Source organism: Hemiscyllium ocellatum, unplaced genomic scaffold, assembly GCF_020745735.1.
Source record: "Hemiscyllium ocellatum isolate sHemOce1 unplaced genomic scaffold, sHemOce1.pat.X.cur. scaffold_640_pat_ctg1, whole genome shotgun sequence".
NCBI lineage: Eukaryota > Metazoa > Chordata > Chondrichthyes > Orectolobiformes > Hemiscylliidae > Hemiscyllium > Hemiscyllium ocellatum.
Window position 1 is genome coordinate 224274 of NW_026869147.1, and position 20676 is coordinate 244949.

At 53.6% G+C, this 20676-nt stretch overlaps 1 protein-coding gene and 1 long non-coding RNA gene across 2 annotated transcripts; both read right to left on the minus strand.

Annotated features, from left to right (window-relative positions):
- On the minus strand, positions 1–16545 carry LOC132814042 (multiple epidermal growth factor-like domains protein 6). The gene is made up of 19 exons (XM_060823361.1): positions 16395–16545; positions 15912–16061; positions 15442–15594; positions 13612–13755; positions 12933–13088; positions 12263–12415; positions 11489–11650; positions 10065–10220; positions 8969–9136; positions 8029–8184; positions 6540–6695; positions 6107–6259; positions 4897–5055; positions 4321–4482; positions 3477–3659; positions 2593–2751; positions 1493–1648; positions 500–649; positions 1–170 (listed from the first exon to the last, which is right to left on the minus strand). The coding sequence occupies exons 1-19, from the start codon at positions 16498–16500 to the stop codon at positions 1–3; spliced, it is 2952 nt and encodes a 983-aa protein (XP_060679344.1). The 5' UTR covers positions 16501–16545.
- A 954-nt stretch (positions 16546–17499) lies between these two features.
- On the minus strand, positions 17500–19216 carry LOC132814047 (uncharacterized). The gene is made up of 3 exons (XR_009644265.1): positions 19060–19216; positions 18206–18388; positions 17500–17653 (listed from the first exon to the last, which is right to left on the minus strand). It is a non-coding gene; the product is annotated as an uncharacterized LOC132814047 (long non-coding RNA).
- Between the last annotated feature and the right edge of the window lie 1460 nt (positions 19217–20676).

Genomic DNA, 20676 nt, shown 5'->3' on the forward strand with positions numbered 1-20676 from the left:
TCACCCCCACAACGTACCATCATCCATGAAACTGGGGATACAGATATTTCCACATTTGCTCTCACAGCAGCTCTGCCAGGCATCACAGTCTTCATCTCCGCTGCAACGATCTCCGAGTTTCAGGTCACACATGGGCTCCAGGCGGTGGGGAGCAGGACAGGTATCATCACCTGGACAGCACAGAGACAGTATGGATACAGCTGTACAGAAACACACAACTCCCTCGGATCTGCTCGAGTGAGACACGAGCGGTAAACGAGGGACTCCCACGGCTCTTCCATCACTGACACACCAGCTCCACAGCCCCGGGATTCAGGAAGCCTCAGGTATTTAGGCAATTCCGGGTGAATCTCCAAATACCACATCCCCCTATCCCACGGATACACACACACACACACACACACACACACACACCCTCCCAGCTCCCTGCCCACACTGCCATGGACTGTCATCACCACAGCAGAGGCTCTGAACAAACAGAGATACACTGATCACTTACGGCTCATGAGGAAACGAGGTACACATCTCTTTCCACAGGTGGCATTGCAGCATGATGACCAGGCATGGCAGTCAGTGTCATTCTGACACACGTCTCCCAACTTCATCTCACAGAATGGGTCCAAGCGGGTGGAGGCAGGGCACTGGGTCGCTGGAAGGAACAAAGTGACAGTCACATCAGGACATATGGAGAGGGTCACACTCCCGCAGGATAGGGACAGCATGGGGTTAGATACAGAGTAAAGCTCCCTCTACACCATCCCCCCGATCACACCCTCCCAGGGACAGGGACAGCATGGGGTTAGGTACAGAGTAAAGGTCTCTCTACACCATCCCCCCGATCACACCCTCCCAGGGACAGGGACAGCATGGGGTTAGATACAGGGTGCAGCTCCCTCTACACTGTCCCACCATCGACCATTCCCAGGGACAGGGACAGCATGGGGTTTAGGTATAGGGTGCAGCTCCCTCTACACTGTCCCACCATCGACCATTCCCAGGGACAAAGACAGCACGGGGTTTAGGTACAGGGTGCAGCTCCCTCTACACTGTCCCACCATCGACCATTCCCAGGGACAGGGACAGCATGGGGTTTAGGTACAGGGTGCAGCTCCCTCTACACTGTCCCACCATCGACCATTCCCAGGGACAGGGACAGCATGGGGTTGAGGTACAGGGTGCAGCTCCCTCTACACTGTCCCACCATCGACCATTCCCAGGGACAGGGACAGCATGGGGTTTAGGTACAGGGTGCAGCTCCCTCTACACTGTCCCACCATCGACCATTCCCAGGGACAGGGACAGCATGGGGTTTAGGTACAGGGTGCAGCTCCCTCTACACTGTCCCACCATCGACCATTCCCAGGGACAGGGACAGCATGGGGTTAGGTACAGGGTGCAGCTCCCTCTACACTCTCCCACCAACAAACTCTCCTGGCTCGATACCTGTAGCCAGTGGGATGATACACAGAGCTTAACAGGAGTGGTGCCTTACGTCTGGACAGGAACTTGAAGACACATCTGTTCCCACAGGTGGTATTGCAGCAGGTTTGCCAGCCCTCGCAGTCGCTGTCCTCATTGCACTGAGTGTGGAAACTCATGGTACAGACGTGGCTCAGTCTGGAAGGTGAGGGACACCTTTGTTCGCTCCCTACAGAGACAGAGGCTTCATCTTAGCTTCAGAAACTGCTGCTGCTGCTGCTTGAACTATCATTCACTGACTTTGCCCTGAGCTCAAGGGCAGGGTGATAGAGAGAAAGAGAGAGAGAGACAGAGAGAGGGAGAGAGAGACAGAGAGACAGAGAGAAAGAGAAACAGTAACAGAGAGCAGGAGAGACAGACAGAGACAGAAAGAGAGGCGGGGGACAGAGGAAGACAGAGACAGAATAAGAGAGAAATAGACAAACATAGATATAGAGATTGAAAGAGACAGGGAAGGAAAGAGAGACAGACAGCCAGAGAAGGAGACAAAGAGAAAGAAACAGACAGTGAGAGACAGAAAGAGAGTTAGACAGAAAGAGCAAAACACAGTGAGAGGGAGGGAGGGAGGGAGAGAGAGGCAGAGAGAGGGAGAAACAGAGAGACAGAGTTGGGGAGACACTGACAGAGAGAGACACATACATAGAATAAGCGAGATTGAGAGGAGAGAGTGAGAGAGAGAAAGGGAGAGACAGAGACAGAGAGTGAGAGACACGGTGAGAGACAGAGGGACAGATGGAGAGAGGGAGAGAGGCAGACAGAGGGAGACAAAGAGAAATTGAATGGGAGAGAAAGGGTGAGTGAGAGATGTTTTGGGGAGAGAGAAGCTGAGAGAGAGAGAGAGAAAAACAAAGAGAGAGAGGCACAAATCGACAGAAAGACAGAGTTCCACGGAGTGATCATGTCTGCCCGATATCGCAGAGACGTCCATTGACAGAGGGAAAGACAGAGAGCGAGGGAGAGAGCGAGAGACACACATGGACACATACACAGAAATAGCAACACAAACACAGTGACTTTCTGTGTCTCCCGATCCCTGATGAACACGGTCTGTGGTGGAGGTTGTGGGTGGGGAGGGAGAGGGTAGGCTGCTGCTCAGTAAACGGAGTTACTTACCCCTGCTGCGGTAGGAATGGACACAGCGTTGCCCACAGCTGGTGTTGCAGCACATCTGCCATGCGTAGCAGTCATTATCTTCCTCACACAGCTCACCGTACTTCAGGTTACACACGGCAGAGAGGCGAGCAGGAGAAGGACACATTCCAGATGTCCGATCTGTCACAGAGAGAGAGTGAGGGAGGGAGGGACAGGGAAAGGGAGAGAGGGACAGGGAAAGGGAGAGAGATAGACACAGCTCAGACATAGAGGAAGGCCTCATCAAGGACATCAGTTCACCACACTCAGCCTGCTGGGATAAGGATATTCCCCACACTCAGCCTGCTGGGAACAGGATATTCCTCATACTCAGCCTGCTGGGAACAGGGTATTCCCCACACTAAGCCTGCTGGGAACAGGGTAGTCCCCACACTAAGCCTGCTGGGACCAGGATATTCCCCACACTAAGCCTGCTGGGAACAGGGTATTCCCCACACTCAGCCTGCTGGGAACAGGGTATTCCCCACACTCAGCCTGCTGGGAACAGGGTATTCCCCACACTCAACCTGCTGGGACCAGGGTATTCCCCACACACAGCCTGCTGGGAACAGAGTGCTCCCCACACTCAGCCTGCTGGGAACAGGATATTTACCAACACTTAGCCTGCTGGGAACAGGGTATTCCCCACACACAGCCTGCTGGGAACAGGATATTCCCCACACTAAGCCTGCTGGGAACAGGATATTCCCCACACTAAGCCTGCTGGGACCAGAGTGTTCCCCATACTCAGCCTGCTGGGAACAGAGTGCTCCCCACACTAAGCCTCCTGGGGGCAGTGTGATTACATGACCCTCTGCTGGGATGTAGCTGGATCTTGCAGGGACTAACCAACCGTATGCAGTTACCTGAGACTGACAAACTCCTGCTCTGCCCCATGAAGGGGTGGACACAGCGTCTACCACAAGGTGTCTCACAACATGACCTCCACTTGCCACAATCCCCATCATCTCCACACGAGATGCTGTGATTCATCCTGCAGACACGATCCAGGCAGGACGGATTCGGACATTCCTCAGATTTCCACGAGTCTGCAAATGTGATAGTTCCGGTTATGGGAGAGAGCAGGAGAGGTGTTGGGGGGAATGGGTGGGAGAGCAAAGGGGCAGAGTGAGAGGGAGACAAAAAAGGTGAGAGGAACAGGGAGAGAAAGGTGACAAAGACGGAGAGAGAGGGACAGGAACATGCAGCCGAGAGACAGCAAGTGCGGTGACAGAGAGAGAGGGGCAAAGAGAGAGAAGAGATAGCGACACAGAGAGCAAGTGACAGAAGGAAAGATGTGACTGAGAAAGACAGAAACACATGCAGCAGACAGACAGAATGAGAGGTGACAGAGAAACAGGGCTACAGAGAGACAGGAGAGACAGCAGCACAGAGGGACAGATGGAGAGGCATGACTGAGAAAGAGAGAGAGTGTGGCATGTGACAGAGACAGAGAGAGAGAGAGAGACAGAGAGAGAGAAAGAGAAAGAATCAGACAGACATGCAACAAATGGAGATGAAATGATGTCACACAAGGAGAGAGAGAGAGTGAGAAAGAGAGATAGAAGAGAGAGATGTGCTGCGGGAATGCACAAAGAGAGGCAAAGGGAAATATACCACAGACACAAAGTGAGATATAAAGCAGGAAAGGTCACAGTGCTGCCTCATACAGGCAGGTTAAGCAGCCATTCCTTCTGGACCAGGAACTACCTCCATGAGACTTTCTGTAGAACGACAGGACACAACGTTTCTGACACCCAGCATCACAGCATCTTTGTGATCCTGCACAATCCTGGTCCGACTCACACACCTTCCCAAAAGTGCAGTTACACACACGGGCAAGATGGTCTGGGCGTGGGCACTGCCCGTCGTCTTCCATTGGGAGAAAAGAGAGAGACAGAACCGCACGGGGTTAGACACAGAGTAATGCTCCCTCCACATTGTCCCCATTAAACACTCCCAGGACAGGGACAGCACAGGATTAGACACAGAGTAATGCTCCCTCCACATTGTCCCCATTAAACACTCCCAGGACAGGGACAGCACGGGCTTAGACACAGAGTAAAGAACCCTCCACATTGTCCCCATTAAACACTCCCAGGACAGGGACAGCACAGGGTTAGACACAGAGTAAAGCTGTCTCTCCCCCACCCCAGCAAGTTCCCCAAGGACAGAGACAGCACATGGTGAGATACACATTGAAACACTGCTCTGTCGTGTCCCGCACCACAACCATTCAGTAACACCAGATGGACAGTGAGTGAAGCTCAGACAAGAAGAACTCACCATTTCTGAAATGCCTGAGGACACATCTTGGCCCACACGGGGTAGAGCAACACGTGCCCCATCTGCCACAGTCGCTCTCGTTTCTACATTCCTTGCCCAGAGTTGTGTTACACACATAGCTCAGTTGACTTGGGCTTGAGCACTCTCCGGGTCTCTCACCTGGAAACACAACATTTCGATATAAGGCTCGACTTACACACGACAGGGGGAGACCGACAGGGATTCACCATCAGGGATACACTTGCTGTTTTCAGGAGTTCCATGGTCCACATTTATAATTGGATTAACCTACAGACTGGGGTCGACCGCAATCTGCTCCCTCCAGTCTCAGGTCACGTTTAGTCTGCTCCCTGCAGGCTCGGGACACTCTCACTCTCCTCCCTGCAGTCTCGGGACTCTCTCAGTCTGCTCCCTGCAGTCTCGGGACTCTCTCAGTCCGCTCCCTGCAGTCTCGGGACTCTCTCAGTCTGCTCCCTGCAGTCTCGGGACTCTCTCAGTCCACTCCCTGCAGTCTCGGGTCTCTCTCAGTCTGCTCCCTGCAGTCTCGGGTCTCCCTCAGTCTGCTCCCTGCATTCTCGGGACTCTCTCTCAGTCTGCTCCCTGCATTCTCGGGACTCTCTCTCAGTCTGCTCCCTGCAGTCTCGGGACTCTCTCAGTCTGCTCCCTGCAGTCTCGGGTCTCTCTCTCAGTCTGCTCCCTGCAGTCTCGGGACTCTCTCTCAGTCTGCTCCCTGCAGTCTCGGGACTCTCTCAGTCTGCTCCCTGCAGTCTCGGGACTCTCTCAGTCTGCTCCCTACAGTCTCGGGTCTGTCTCACTCTGCTCCCTGCAGTCTCGGGACTCACTCAGTCTGCACCCTGCAGTCTCGGGTCTCTCTCAGTCTGCACCCTGCAGTCTCGGGACTCTCTCAGTCTGCTCCCTGCAGTCTCGGGTCTCTCTCAGTCTGCACCCTGCAGTCTCGGGACTCTCTCACTCTGCTCCCTGCAGTCTCGGGTCTCTCTCAGTCTGCTCCCTGCAGTCTCGGGACTCTCTCAGTCTGCACCCTGCAGTCTCGGGACTCTCTCACTCTGCTCCCTGCAGTCTCGGGTCTCTCTCACTCTGCACCCTGCTGTCTCGGGTCTCTCTCACTCTGCACCCTGCAGTCTCTGTTGTGCTGAACTATCTTGCCCCAGACCATTCCCCTACTGACACTCTGTCACACCATAATCCTTACCTTGCCTGAATGAGGAGACACATTTCTTGCCACATCCAATCTCACAGCACTGTTCATAGGAAGGACAATCATCATCATCCTCACACGATCGAGTCCGGTTTTTCTTGCAGAGAAAAGACACACGGGAATGTTCTGGGCATTTCTTTCGCAAAACTGAAGGAGAGAACGGGTTTTCACTTGGTCAATTTGTTTACATACAGTGTAATCTTTCCACTGTCCTCTATCAAACACTCCCACCACACGGACAGAGTGGGATTAGATACAGAGTAATGCTCCCTCTACAGCGTCGACTCATCAAACACTACCAGGATAGAGACACCATGCTCATAGGTACAGTGTAAAGCTCCCTCTACACTGCTCACATTGGCCCTGTTCAGCTCACTCGGGATTATCAGACAAACCAGTGGGAAGCAATGCAGTGATGGATACTCACATTTCCTGATGAATGTTGGGACACATTTCCCACCGCAGCCCTTGGCCAGGCAGCACCTCTGCCACACGTCGCACTGCGTGTCGTTCTTGCAGTCTTTTCCCAGGGTCGTGTTGCACAACATCGTCAGCCTCCTTGCAATGGGACAGGTTCTGTTCTCTGTGAAGACAAACACAGGGAGATGGGGGATAGAATCAGACAACAGATAAACATCCCACTCTCCCATCTCTCTGACAGAAGGGAGCCCAGTGCCTTGTGAAGGAAGCTGGGAATTGGAGAGAGGGTGGGACAACTCAGCCTTCACAACACCACTCCATGATCTGCCGCAGTACACCACACAGCTCACACACAATTCCTCTCTCTTGGCCTGCAGTGGGAACAGAGAAAGGACTGAGGAGAGACAGACGACTTAACTGAGATGTAACAGAGGCATCAGACAGACCACAACATCCAAACAGCGTGCACTCATATTCCCGGAGAGTAGGACACTGTGTGTTTCACACCACAATCCCTCCCTAACCCAGGGACAGGGATTGGGAACAGGATCCCTGTCTGTTTCACACCACAATCCCTCCCTGACCCAGGGACAGGGATTGGGAATAGGATCCCTGTCTGTTTCACACCACAATCCCTCCCTAAGCCAGGGACAGGGATTGGGAACGGGATCCCTGTCTGTTTCACACCACAATCCCTCCCTGACCCAGGGACAGGGATTGGGAACGGGATCCCTGTCTGTTTCACACCACAATCCCTCCCTAACCCAGGGACAGAGATTGGGAACGGGATCCCTGTCTGTTTCACACCACAATCCACCTCTAACCCAGGGACAGGGATTGGGAACGGGATCCCTGCCTGTTTCACACCACAATCCCTCCCTCACCCAGGGGCACGGATTGGGAACGGGATTCCTGTCTGTTTCACACCACAATCCCTCTCTATCCCAGGGACAGGGATTGGGAACAGGATCCCTGCCTGTTTCACACCACAATCCCTCCCTTACCCAGTGACAGGGATTGGGAACAGGATCCCTGTCTGTTTCACACCACAATCCACCTCTAACTCAGGGACAGGGATTGGGAACGGGATCCCTGTCTGTTTCACACCACAAGCCCTCCCTAACCCAGGGACAGGGATTGGGAACAGGATCCCTGTCTGTTTCACACCACAATCCACCTCTAACTCAGGGACAGGGATTGGGAACGGGATCCCTGCCTGTTTCACACCACAATCCCTCCCTAACCCAGGGACTGGGATTGGGAACAGGATCCCTGTCTGTTTCACACCACAATCCACCCTTTACCCAAACACAGGGATTAGAAACGCGGTCCTGTTCTGCCGAACGCCAATCCCTCGCTAACCTGGGAAGAGGGATCAGAGCCGGGATTCCAGGATGCCCTTGGGGAATCTGTATTCTCTGGACAGTGTCTGTGTCCCTCACATTGGATGTGTTTCCCTCTCTCACACACTCTCTCTCGCTCTCTCTCTCTCTCACCTCCTGTGAAACACTTTGGGATGCATTTCTTCCCACAGCCAGCATCACAACACGAGTGGTATCCATCACAGTCCCCGTTGTCATTACAGGAACGCCCGGTGCTGATCTGACAGAACATGGAGAGGCTGTCCTCCTCTGGGCACTGGTCAGCAGGCTCTGTAAATGGGAAGGTAGGACAGACACAGTTACAGAGTCCCACACAGGGCCCTTCACATACTCCTTCACACCTTCCTCATCTCTTCCCCACCCTCCCTCCATTCCCAAACCAGGGAATGCTCATTCTACTGCCCACCCTCTGCAATAACCCTCTCACTTACTGTTGCTTCCTCCTTTCCCTCCAACTGCTCTCCTGCTCTGACAGCATCACTTTCCCCTTTCCGTGGTGATAAACTCCTGAAAACCTTTTATCTCTTGGGTTATCACATCCCTTTATCACCGATCAGTTCCTCAATCTGTCAATGTGCCTCCTCAACATCGCTGCTGTACCTGCCTCCACCACCACCCCCTGACAGCATATTCCACATACTGACCCCACTCTGTGTTCAACAAACCTGCCTCCCACTGTCTCCCCTTTTACCCCAAATCTGTGCTCCTCTAGTCATTGACATTTCTGTCCTGGGAAAGTAAAACTGACCAGGCGATACATTCTGTTTGTAAGTGAGGAACCTTCTATCAGGTCGACTCTCATCCTTTCCATGTTCACGTGAAAACAAACCAGGCTTATTCAATCGCCCAAAACACATCACCTCACATTTGTTCAGATTACACTCCATCTGCCATCTCTTCACCCAATCCTCCGGTCTATCTTCATCCTGCTCTGTCCTCGGGCAATCCTCCGCCCTGCCCTCCCATGCGAAGGAGACCCCGTCACTGAATGTTGGGGGATTATTGGTCCTCTGACCTGCTGGGGTAGCATAGGTTGGGGGTGAGAGGGGCTTACTTCTCGCAAACCACTGTGACACACATCGAGGTCCACATTCCGTGTTACAGCACGATGCCCAGTGACCACAGGAATCGTCTCCATCGCAGGGGGCGGTGAAGTTCATCCGACAGACATAATGCAGTCTGGTCGTGTCCGGACATGTGGATCCTTGGCCTTTAGGAGACACTGAAAGAGAGAGAGAGAGAAGAACAGCCGTCATCACAACCGCTGACCCAACAGAGACACTTCCCTGGGAAACATCTCTCACAGACAGCAGAGAAACAGGAGCTAGAGAGGGTGGCAGAGATAGGGAGAGGTGCAGGGACTGGAGGGGGTTACAGAGACAGGGAGGGGGGGGTGTAGGGGGTTACAGAGATAGGGAGGGGATGTAGGGGGGTTACAGAGATAGAGAGGGGGTGTAGGGGGTTACAGAGATAGGGAGGGGGTGTAGGGGGGTTACAGAGACAGGGAGGGGGTGTAGGGGGGTTACAGAGACAGGGAGGGGGTGTAGGGGGTTACAGAGATAGGGAGGGGGTGTAGGGGGTTACAGAGATAGGGAGGGGGTGTATGGGGGTTACACAGACAGGGAGGGGGTGTAGGGAGGGTTACAGAGACAGGGAGGGGGTGTAGGGGGTTACAGAGATTGGGAGGGGGTGTCGGTGGTTACAGTGATAGGGAGGGGGTGTCGGGAGTTACAGAGACAGGGAGGGGGTGTAGGGGCTGGAGGGTGTTACAGAGATAGAGAGAGGTGTAGGGCCTGGAGGGGGTTACAGAAGTAGGTGGGGTGTAACAGCCAGAGGCGGGTACAGATATGATTGGATTTGAAGACAATTATGGTGTGTGTACAGCAGGAGGCAGTATTGCACAGCGAGCCATTGGGTGTTGCCAATCCCACATGGTGGTGCGTGAACCAGACTCAGTGTGTGACACTCAGGATTGGATGGGGGAACAGAGATCGGAGAGACCGCAGTGTTTCACAATGAGCTGAACACCATGGAAGATGGGAATGGTGAGGTTCGTCAGGAGAGGAATGTGAGAATTGAGTCTGAGACAGACAGCTCTCTCTCCCACCCAGATACAGTGACGTGGCTCTGAGGGGATCTCTCCTCCTTACCTCCAGGCTTGAAGCTCATGATACATCTCCTCCCACATCCAGTCTCACAACACTTTTGCCAGATATCACAGTCGTCATCAGTGGAACATTGAGAGCCCAGTTTCATCTGACAAATGGGCTGGAGACGAGATTCTGCTGGACATTCAAAGGCTTCCTCTGTGGGGAAAGCATGACTCTGAGCTCAAACTAAACTGCTGCTGGACAGGGTTAACAGTTCACAACATCAAGGAGACCATTCAGATCATCTGGCCTGCCCCAATCGCTCAATAACATCATTGCTGATCCACCACAGGGACTGTACTTTCTGGTCATCTCCCCTCACACCCACATTCTGTTTACATCTCGCACTCACACGAACCACTTTGCTCTCCACCACACCCAGGGAAGACTCTCCACTCGATCACAAATACAGGCACGCTGTCTCCTCTCCCTCACACACAGGAACGCTCTCTCTCTCTCTCACACACACACACACACACACACACACACACACACACACACACACACACACACACACACACACTCGGACCACTCTCCTCACACACACACACAGGGACCACTCTCCTCTCTCACACACACACAGGGACCACTCTCCTCTCTCACACACACACAGGGACCACTCTCCTCTCACACACACACAGGGACCACTCTCCTCTCTCACACACACACAGGGACCACTCTCCTCTCACACACACACAGGGACCACTCTCCTCTCACACACACAGGGACCACTCTCCTCTCACACACACACACAGGGACCACTCTCCTCTCACACACACACACAGGGACCACTCTCCTCTCACACACACACACAGGGACCACTCTCCTCTCACACACACACAGGGACCACTCTCCTCTCACACACACACACACACAGGGACCACTCTCCTCTCACACACACACAGGGACCACTCTCCTCTCACACACACACACAGGGACCACTCTCCTCTCACACACACACACACACACACACACAGGGACCACTCTCCTCTCTCACACACAGGGACCACTCTCCTCTCACACACACACAGGGACCACTCTCCTCTCACACACACACACACAGGGACCACTCTCCTCACACACACACACACACACACAGGGACCACTCTCCTCTCACACACACACAGGGACCACTCTACCTCTCACACACACACACACAGGGACCACTCTCCTCTCACACACACACACACACACAGGGACCACTCTCCTCACACACACACACACACACACAGGGACCACTCTCCTCTCACACACACACAGGGACCACTCTCCTCTCACACACATACACACAGGGACCACTCTCCTCTCACACACACACACAGGGACCACTCTCCTCTCACACATGAGCACCTCTCTCTTGCCTCACAGAACTGCACCTCTCTCGTACACTCTCCTCTTTGAGAGAAGAGTTCTCCCTTCCTCACCTTGCCTGTGGACCCCATAGACGCAGCGTTTGCCGCAGTTCCCGACGTTACAGCACTGCTTCCACCTTGCGCAGTCCTCGTCTACCTCACACTCCTCGGCATCGTCCCGGTCACAGATATTTTGCATCTGGAATGGTTTGGGACACTCTGCGTCTCGCTTTCCTGTGTTCGGGACAAATCCGAATTCAGTGAGAGGCTGGATGGAAATTCAGCACCGCCCTGGTTATACGGAGTATGGGATCATCCAGGGAAAAACAAGGGGAAGCCTGGAGACAAAGGGGTAGATTGGGGATGGCAGTCTGACAATGAGGAGGGAGGGTTTCACATTGGTTTCCGTTCTGGCTTGGCCAAACATGACAGCTCAGTGAGGAAGGTGAAATGGGAGTGGGGGGAGCTGGGAGTGGGGCAAACGGGAATGGGGGATTACAGAGAGGGTGGCAAATGGCTGTCAGTTTTATGAGCAGCACCTTCCAATGGGAACAAGCTGATGACAACAGGATTGGGCAGACTGGGGCTGGCTTTCCAATGGGATTTAGTAGACTGGGGGAGACTCACTCCCATTGGGAATGATCCTGAAATGGCTGTGGATGAGCTGAGACCTGGGAAGGAGTCTCCTACTGAGAGGGGACATCCTCAAACTGAATACTCCAACTGCAGGGGGCAGGGAGATTGGGTTCCTGGGACAGACAGGGGTCTCTGCCTCAGTCAGAGTGACTCCACCAGGTGTGTGCAGTGTTTGCCAAAGGAGGGAATGGGAGGGTCAGTCATCCTCACCGCGTTTGTGATACCGATGGACACATCTCTTCCCACATCCGGCCTCACAGCACGAGAGCCACAGATCACAGTCATCGTCATTTGTACACTCCTGGCCGTAGTTAACATTGCACATCGGGGTAAGGCGCCTGGCATCCGGGCAGCTCCCATTCTCTGGAGAGAAGAAGGAAAGGGAAAAGACTGGGTTAAAGCTCAGTCCGAGTCTCAGGATAAACACCTCCAGATGGACAGGGTGGAAACTGAGCAAGTCTCTCTCAGTCTGCACGGTCCCCAACGATCATACACACAGCACAGTGTGAAGAATACATCCCTCCTTATTGTTTTACCCTGGAAGGAAATCTCCCTCTACACTGTCCCCATCAAACACTCCCAGGACAGGGACAGCATGGGGTAAGATACAGAGGAAATCTCCCTCTACACTGTCCCCATCAAACACTCCCAGGACAGGGACAGCATGGGGTAAGATACAGATGAAATCTCCCTGTACACTGTTCCCATCAAACACTCCCAGGACAGGGACAGCATGGGGTAAAGTACAGAGGAAATCTCCCTCTACACTGTCCCCATCAAACACTCCCAGCACCGGGTTATATATGAGTCATGCTCCTCTATCCCGTGTCCCCCCCATAACATCCCCCCACACCACAACCATCACCAGATGACCCCTCACCTCCTTTGAAGAATCGGAAAACACATCTTTTTCCACAGCCAGCGTCACAGCACATTTGCCAACGGTCACAGTCAGTATCAGCCTCACACTCATCTCCCAACGTCATGTTACAGACCTTGCCCAGGGTACGGCTGTGTGGGCACTGGGACTCTCCCTCTGTGTGGGCACAGATATTGAGACATTATTACAGAGCCTGTTCTGAGCATACCGCCCTCCTTTACAGACACAGGCCCCCAGACCCTTCCAAAGACAAATCCAGGGACAATAACCCACTGCACCCCACCGTCCAACCACCTCCCCATGACCACTCAAAGGCACGCCACGTGAGTGTGTGTGAGTGTGAGTGTGTGTGAGTGCGTGTGTGTGCGTGTGTGTGTGTGAGTGTGTTTGAGTGTGTTTGAGTGTGTTTGAGTGTGTTTGAGAGTGTTTGAGAGTGTGTGTGTGTGTGTGAGATATTGTGTGTGAGTGTGTGTGTGTGTGTGTGAGTGTGTGTGTGTGTTTGTGCGTGTTTGTGTGTGTGTGTGTGTGTGTGAATGTGTGTGTGTGTGTGTGTGTATACATATATATATATATATATAGATATATATGAGTGTGAGAGTGGGACAGGGTTACTCAGTGCAGTGATACTACATTGTCCATGGGAAGACCCTCTGATAGTCTGGCTTCACACTGTCCTTACTGTGCAGTGAGCTGCTGTGAACACATTTCCTCCCAGAGCCCATGTCGCAGCATTGTTCCCAGCTCCCGCAGTCCTCATCTGTCACACACGATACATTCGAATGCCTCTTCACCCGGGACGGAGCGGGGCACTCTCCTTCCTCATCTATAACACAACAACATGGAGATTACAGAAGCAGGGAAAAATATTGGCAGTATTGTCAGTGGGTCAGTGTTGAGGCAACGGGCACCATTGGAGAGTCAGTGCTGAGGGAGCAGGCACTGCTGGGGGATCAGTGCAGAGGGAGCAGGCACTGCTGGGGGATCAGGGCTGAGGGAGCTGGCACTGCTGGGGGATCAGTGCTGAGGGAGCAGGCACTGCTGGGGGATCAGTGCTGAGGGAGCAGGCACTGCTGGGGGATCAGTGCTGAGGGAGCAGGCACTGCTGGGGGATCAGGGCTGAGGGAGCAGGCACTGCTGGGGGATCAGGGCTGAGGGAGCAGGCACTGCTGGGGGATCAGGGCTGAGGGAGCAGGCACTGCTGGGGGATCAGGGCTGAGGGAGCAGGCACTGCTGGGGGATCAGGGCTGAGGGAGCAGGCACTGCTGGGGGATCAGGGCTGAGGGAGCAGGCACTGCTGGGGGATCAGGGCTGAGGGAGCAGGCACTGCTGGGGGATCAGTGCTGAGGGAGCAGGCACTGCTGGGGGATCAGGGCTGAGGGAGCAGGCACTGCTGGGGGATCAGGGCTGAGGGAGCAGGCACTGCTGGGGGATCAGGGCTGAGGGAGCAGGCACTGCTGGGGGATCAGGGCTGAGGGAGCAGGCACTGCTGGGGGATCAGGGCTGAGGGAGCAGGCACTGCTGGGGGATCAGGGCTGAGGGAGCAGGCACTGCTGGGGGATCAGGGCTGAGGGAGCAGGCACTGCTGGGGATCCTCTACTCCACCACATGTGAAAACAAAATAGAAATCTAAACCTCAGCCTCATCTGTGTAACTTCCAGAGTTGATTGGACTCCCTCATCCTCTGCTACTCTCTGGTTTGAACTCACCATCTGTCCAATCATATTTCCTACCAGCCGCTCTCCCAGTCCTTCCATGTCCCTTTCTATGTCCCTCTCTCATTCCTCCTTCATGTCACCCAGAGTCTGTCTACCGGATTCCTCCCCTCACTCTGTCTCATTCTTCCCTCGCCTCTCCCTTCCTCTCTAGCTCAATCTCCCAACCACTCTCATGTTCGGGCTCGGTCCTCCCTCCTTTCTCTCTCAATCTTTCTTTTTCTGTCCCATTCTCCAGGCCCCTCTCTCTCTCCCATTATCCATCTCTCCCTCTCTGTCCCATTCTGCTGGTCCTGCTCTCTCTCTCTCTCTCTCTCTCTCCCCCTCTCTCTCTCTCTGTCACTGTGTCTCTCCCTCTCTCTCTCTCTCCCTCTCTTTCTCTCTGTCCAATTCTCCCAGACTCCCCCCCGCCTCTGTCTTTCTCTCTCCCATCTTCCCAGTGCCCCCTCCTCTCTCTGTCTTTCCCTCTGTCTCTCTCGCTCTGAGACCCATTCTCCTGGTCCCCTTTGCTCTCTCTCTCTCTCCCTCTCTGTCCCCCATCTTCCCAGTGCCCCCTCCTCTCTCTGTATCTCTCTCTCTGTCTCTCTCTGTCCCATTTTCCTGGTCCCCTTTGCTCTTTCTCTCTCCCATCTTCCCAGTGCCCCCTCCTCTCTCTCTCTCTCTGTCTCTATTTCTCTCTCTGTCCCATTTTCCTGGTCCCCTTTGCTCTCCCTCTCTCCCCCATCTTCCCAGTACCCGTCCTCTCTCTCTCTCTCTCTCCACACCATCTCCCTCACAGTCTCACCCCCACAACGTACCATCATCCATGAAACTGGGGATACAGATATTTCCACATTTGCTCTCACAGCAGCTCTGCCAGGCATCACAGTCTTCATCTCCGCTGCAACGATCTCCGAGTTTCAGGTCACACATGGGCTCCAGGCGGTGGGGAGCAGGACAGGTATCATCACCTGGACAGCACAGAGACAGTATGGATATAGTTGTACAGAAACACACAACTCCCTCGGATCTGCTCGAGTGAGACACGAGCGGTAAACGAGGGACTCCCACGGCTCTTCCATCACTGACACACCAGCTCCACAGCCCCGGGATTCAGGAAGCCTCAGGTATTTAGGCAATTCCAGGTGAATCTCCAAATACCACATCCCCCTATCCCACGGATACACACACACACACACACACACACCCAGCTCCCTGCCCACACTGCCATGGACTGTCATCACCACAGCAGAGGCTCTGAACAAACAGAGATACACTGATCACTTACGGCTCATGAGGAAACGAGGTACACATCTCTTTCCACAGGTGGCATTGCAGCATGATGACCAGGCATGGCAGTCAGTGTCATTCTGACACACGTCTCCCAACTTCATCTCACAGAATGGGTCCAAGCGGGTGGAGGCAGGGCACTGGGTCGCTGGAAGGAACAAAGTGACAGTCACATCAGGACATATGGAGAGGGTCACACTCCCGCAGGATAGAGACAGCATGGAGTTAGATACAGAGTGCAGCTCCCTCTACACCATCCCCCCGATCACACCCTCCCAGGGACAGGGACAGCATGGGGTTAGATACAGAGTAAAGCTCCCTCTACACCATCCCCCTGATCACACACTCCCAGGGACAGGGACAGCATGGGGTTAGATACAGGGTGCAGCTCCCTCTCCACTCTCCCACCAACAAACTCTCCTGGCTCGATACCTGTAGCCAGTGGGATGATACACAGAGCTTAACAGGAGTGGTGCCTTACGTCTGGACAGGAACTTGAAGACACATCTGTTCCCACAGGTGGTATTGCAGCAGGTTTGCCAGCCCTCGCAGTCGCTGTCCTCATTGCACTGAGTGTGGAAACTCATGGTACAGACGTGGCTCAGTCTGGAAGGTGAGGGACACCTTTGTTCGCTCCCTACAGAGACAGAGGCTTCATCTTAGCTTCAGAAACTGCTGCTGCTGCTGCTTGAACTATCATTCACTGACTTCGCCCTGAGCTCAAGGGCAGGGTGATAGAGAGAAAGAGAGAGAGAGAGACAGAGAGAGGGAGAGAGACAGAGAGACAGAGAGAAAGAGAAACAGTAACAGAGAGCAGGAGAGACAGACAGAGACAGACAGAGAGGCGGGGGACAGAGGAAGACAGAGACAGAATAAGAGAGAAATAGACAAACATAGACATAGAGATTGAAAGAGAGAGGGAAGGAAAGACAGACAGACAGCCAGAGAAGGAGACAAAGAGAAAGAAACAGACAGTGAGAGACAGAAAGAGAGTTAGACAGAAAGAGCAAAACACAGTGAGAGGGAGGGAGGGAGAGAGAGGCAGAGAGAGGGAGAAACAGAGAGACAGAGTTGGGGAGACACAGACAGAGAGAGACACATACATAGAATAAGCGAGATTGAGAGGAGAGAGTGAGAGAGAGAAAGGGAGAGACAGAGACAGAGAGTGAGAGACACGGTGAGAGACAGAGGGACAGATGGAGAGAGGGAGAGAGGCAGACAGAGGGAGACAAAGAGAAATTGAATGGGAGAGAAAGGGTGAGTGAGAGATGTTTTGGGGAGAGAGAAGCTGAGAGAGAGAGAGAGAGAGAAAAACAAAGAGAGAGAGGCACAAATCGACAGAAAGACAGAGTTCCACGGAGTGATCATGTCTGCCCGATATCGCAGAGACGTCCATTGACAGAGGGAAAGACAGAGAGCGAGGGAGAGAGCGAGAGACACACATGGACACATACACAGAAATAGCAACACAAACACAGTGACTTTCTGTGTCTCCCGATCCCTGATGAACACGGTCTGTGGTGGAGGTTGTGGGTGGGGAGGGAGAGGGTAGGCTGCTGCTCAGTAAACGGAGTTACTTACCCCTGCTGCGGTAGGAATGGACACAGCGACGCCCACAGCTGGTGTTGCAGCACATCTGCCATGCGTAGCAGTCATTATCTTCCTCACACAGCTCACCGTACTTCAGGTTACACACGGCAGAGAGGCGAGCAGGAGAAGGACACATTCCAGATGTCCGATCTGTCACAGAGAGAGAGTGAGGGAGGGAGGGACAGGGAAAGGGAGAGAGGGACAGGGAAAGGGAGAGAGGGACAGGGAAAGGGAGAGAGATAGACACAGCTCAGACACAGAGGAAGGCCTCATCAAGGACATCAGTTCCCCACACTCTGCCTGCTGGGATAAGGATATTCCCCACACTCAGCCTGCTGGGAACAGGGTATTCCCCATACTCAGCCTGCTGGGAACAGGGTATTCCCCACACTCAGCCTGCTGGGAAAAGGATATTCCCCACACTCAGCCTGCTGGGAACAGGATATTCCTCATACTCAGCCTGCTGGGACCAGGGTATTCCCCACACTCAGCCTGCTGGGAACAGGATATTCCCCACACTAAGCCTGCTGGGAACAGGATATTCCCCACACTAAGCCTGCTGGGACCAGAGTGTTCCCCATACTCAGCCTGCTGGGAACAGAGTGCTCCCCACACTAAGCCTCCTGGGGGCAGTGTGATTACATGACCCTCTGCTGGGATGTAACAGGATCTTGCAGGGACTAACCAACCGTATGCAGTTACCTGAGACTGACAAACTCCTGCTCTGCCCCATGAAGGGGTGGACACAGCGTCTACCACAAGGTGTCTCACAACATGACCTCCACTTGCCACAATCCCCATCATCTCCACACGAGACGCTGTGATTCATCCTGCAGACACGATCCAGGCAGGACGGATTCGGACATTCCTCAGATTTCCACGAGTCTGCAAATGTAATAGTTCCGGTTATGGGAGAGAGCAGGAGAGGTGTTGGGGGGAATGGGTGGGAGAGGGAAGGGGCAGAGTGAGAGGGAGACAAAAAAGGTGAGAGGAACAGGGAGAGAAAGGTGACAAAGACGGAGAGAGAGGGACAGGAACATGCAGCCGAGAGACAGCAAGTGCGGTGACAGAGAGAGAGGGGCAAAGAGAGAGAAGAGATAGCGACACAGAGAGCAAGTGACAGAAGGAAAGATGTGACTGAGAAAGACAGAAACACATGCAGCAGACAGACAGAATGAGAGGTGACAGAGAAACAGGGCTACAGAGAGACAGGAGAGACAGCAGCACAGAGGGACAGATGGAGAGGCATGACTGAGAAAGAGAGGGAGTGTGGCATGTGACAGAGACAGAGACAGAGAGAGAGAGAGAGAGAGAGAGAGAGAGAGAAAGAGAGAGAATCAGACAGACATGCAACAAATGGAGATGAAATGATGTCACACAAGGAGAGAGAGAGAGTGAGAGAGAGAGAGAGAAGAGAGAGATGTGCTGCGGGAATGCACAAAGAGAGGCAAAGGGAAATATACCACAGACACAAAGTGAGATATAAAGCAGGAAAGGTCACAGTGCTGCCTCATACAGGCAGGTTAAGCAGCCATTCCTTCTGGACCAGGAACTACCTCCATGAGACTTTCTGTAGAACGACAGGACACAACGTTTCTGACACCCAGCATCACAGCATCTTTGTGATCCTGCACAATCCTGGTCCGACTCACACACCTTCCCAAAAGTGCAGTTACACACACGGGCAAGATGGTCTGGGCGAGGGCACTGCCCATCGTCTTCCATTGGGAGAAAAGAGAGAGACAGAACCGCACGGGGTTAGACACAGAGTAATGCTCCCTCCACATTGTCCCCATTAAACACTCCCAGGACAGGGACAGCACGGGGTTAGATACATAGTAAAGCTGTCTCTCCCCCACCCCAGCAAGTTCCCCAAGGACAGAGACAGCACATGGTGAGATACACATTGAAACACTGCTCTGTCCTGTCCCGCACCACAACCATTCAGTAACACCAGATGGACAGTGAGTGAAGCTCAGACAAGAAGAACTCACCATTTCTGAAATGCCTGAGGACACATCTTGGCCCACACGGGGTAGAGCAGCACGTGCCCCATCTGCCACAGTCGCTCTCGTTTCTACATTCCTTGCCCAGAGTTGTGTTACACACATAGCTCAGTTGACTTGGGCTTGAGCACTCTCCGGGTCTCTCACCTGGAAACACACATTTTGATATAAGGCTCGACTTACACACGAGAGGGGAAGACCGACAGGGATTCACCATCAGGGATATACTTGCTGTTTGCAGGAGTTACATGGTCCACATTTATAATTGGATTAACCTACAGACTGGGGTCGACCGCACTCTGCTCCCTCCAGTCTCAGGTCACGTTTAGTCTGCTCCCTGCAGGCTCGGGACACTCTCACACTCCTCCCTGCAGTCTCGGGTCTCTCTCAGTCTGCTCCCTGCAGGCTCGGGACACTCTCACTCTCCTCCCTGCAGACTCGGGACACTCTCTCACTCTGCTCCCTGCAGTCTTGGGACTCCCTCACTCTGCTCCGAGCAGTCTAGGGACTCTCTCAGTCTGATCTCTGCATTCTCGGGTCTCTCTCACTCTGCTCCCTGCAGTCTCGGGACTCTCTCAGTCTGCTCCCTGCAGTCTCGGGACTCTCTCAGTCTGCTCCCTGCAGTCTCGGGTCTCTCTCACTCTGCTCCCTGTAGTCTCGGGACTCTCTCTCAGTCTGCTCCCTGCAGTCTCGGGTCTCTCTCACTCTGCTCCCTGCAGTCTCGGGACTCTCTCAGTCTGCTCCCTGCAGTCTCGGGACTCTCTCACTCTGCTCCCTGCAGTCTCGGGACTCTCTCTCACTCTGCTCCCTGCAGTCTCGGGTCTCCCTCACTCTGCTCACTGCAGTCTCGGGTCTCTCTCACTCTGCACCCTGCTGTCTCGGGTCTCTCTCAGTCTGCACCCTGCAGTCTCTGTTGTGCTGAACTATCTTGCCCCAGACCATTCCCCTACTGACACTCTGTCAGACCATAATCCTTACCTTGCCTGAATGAGGAGACACATTTCTTGCCACATCCAATCTCACAGCACTGTTCATAGGAAGGACAATCATCATCATCCTCACACGATCGAGTCCGGTTTTTCTTGCAGAGAAAAGACACACGGGAATGTTCTGGGCATTTCTTTCGCAAAACTGAAGGAGAGAACGGGTTTTCACTTGGTCAATTTG

Excerpts from the sequence above, each read along its gene's own strand:
- LOC132814042 (XM_060823361.1), bottom strand. The coding sequence starts at position 16,500 with ATGAGTTTCCACACTCAGTGCAATGAGGACAGCGACTGCGAGGGCTGG. Across the intron at positions 16,062-16,394 it reads CTTCAAGTTCCTGTCCAGAC|CGACCCAGTGCCCTGCCTCC; the intron begins GTAAGGCACCAC and ends TGTTCCTTCCAG. Across the intron at positions 5,056-6,106 it reads TGTCTCCTCATTCAGGCAAG|GTGAGAGACCCGGAGAGTGC; the intron begins GTAAGGATTATG and ends TTGTGTTTCCAG.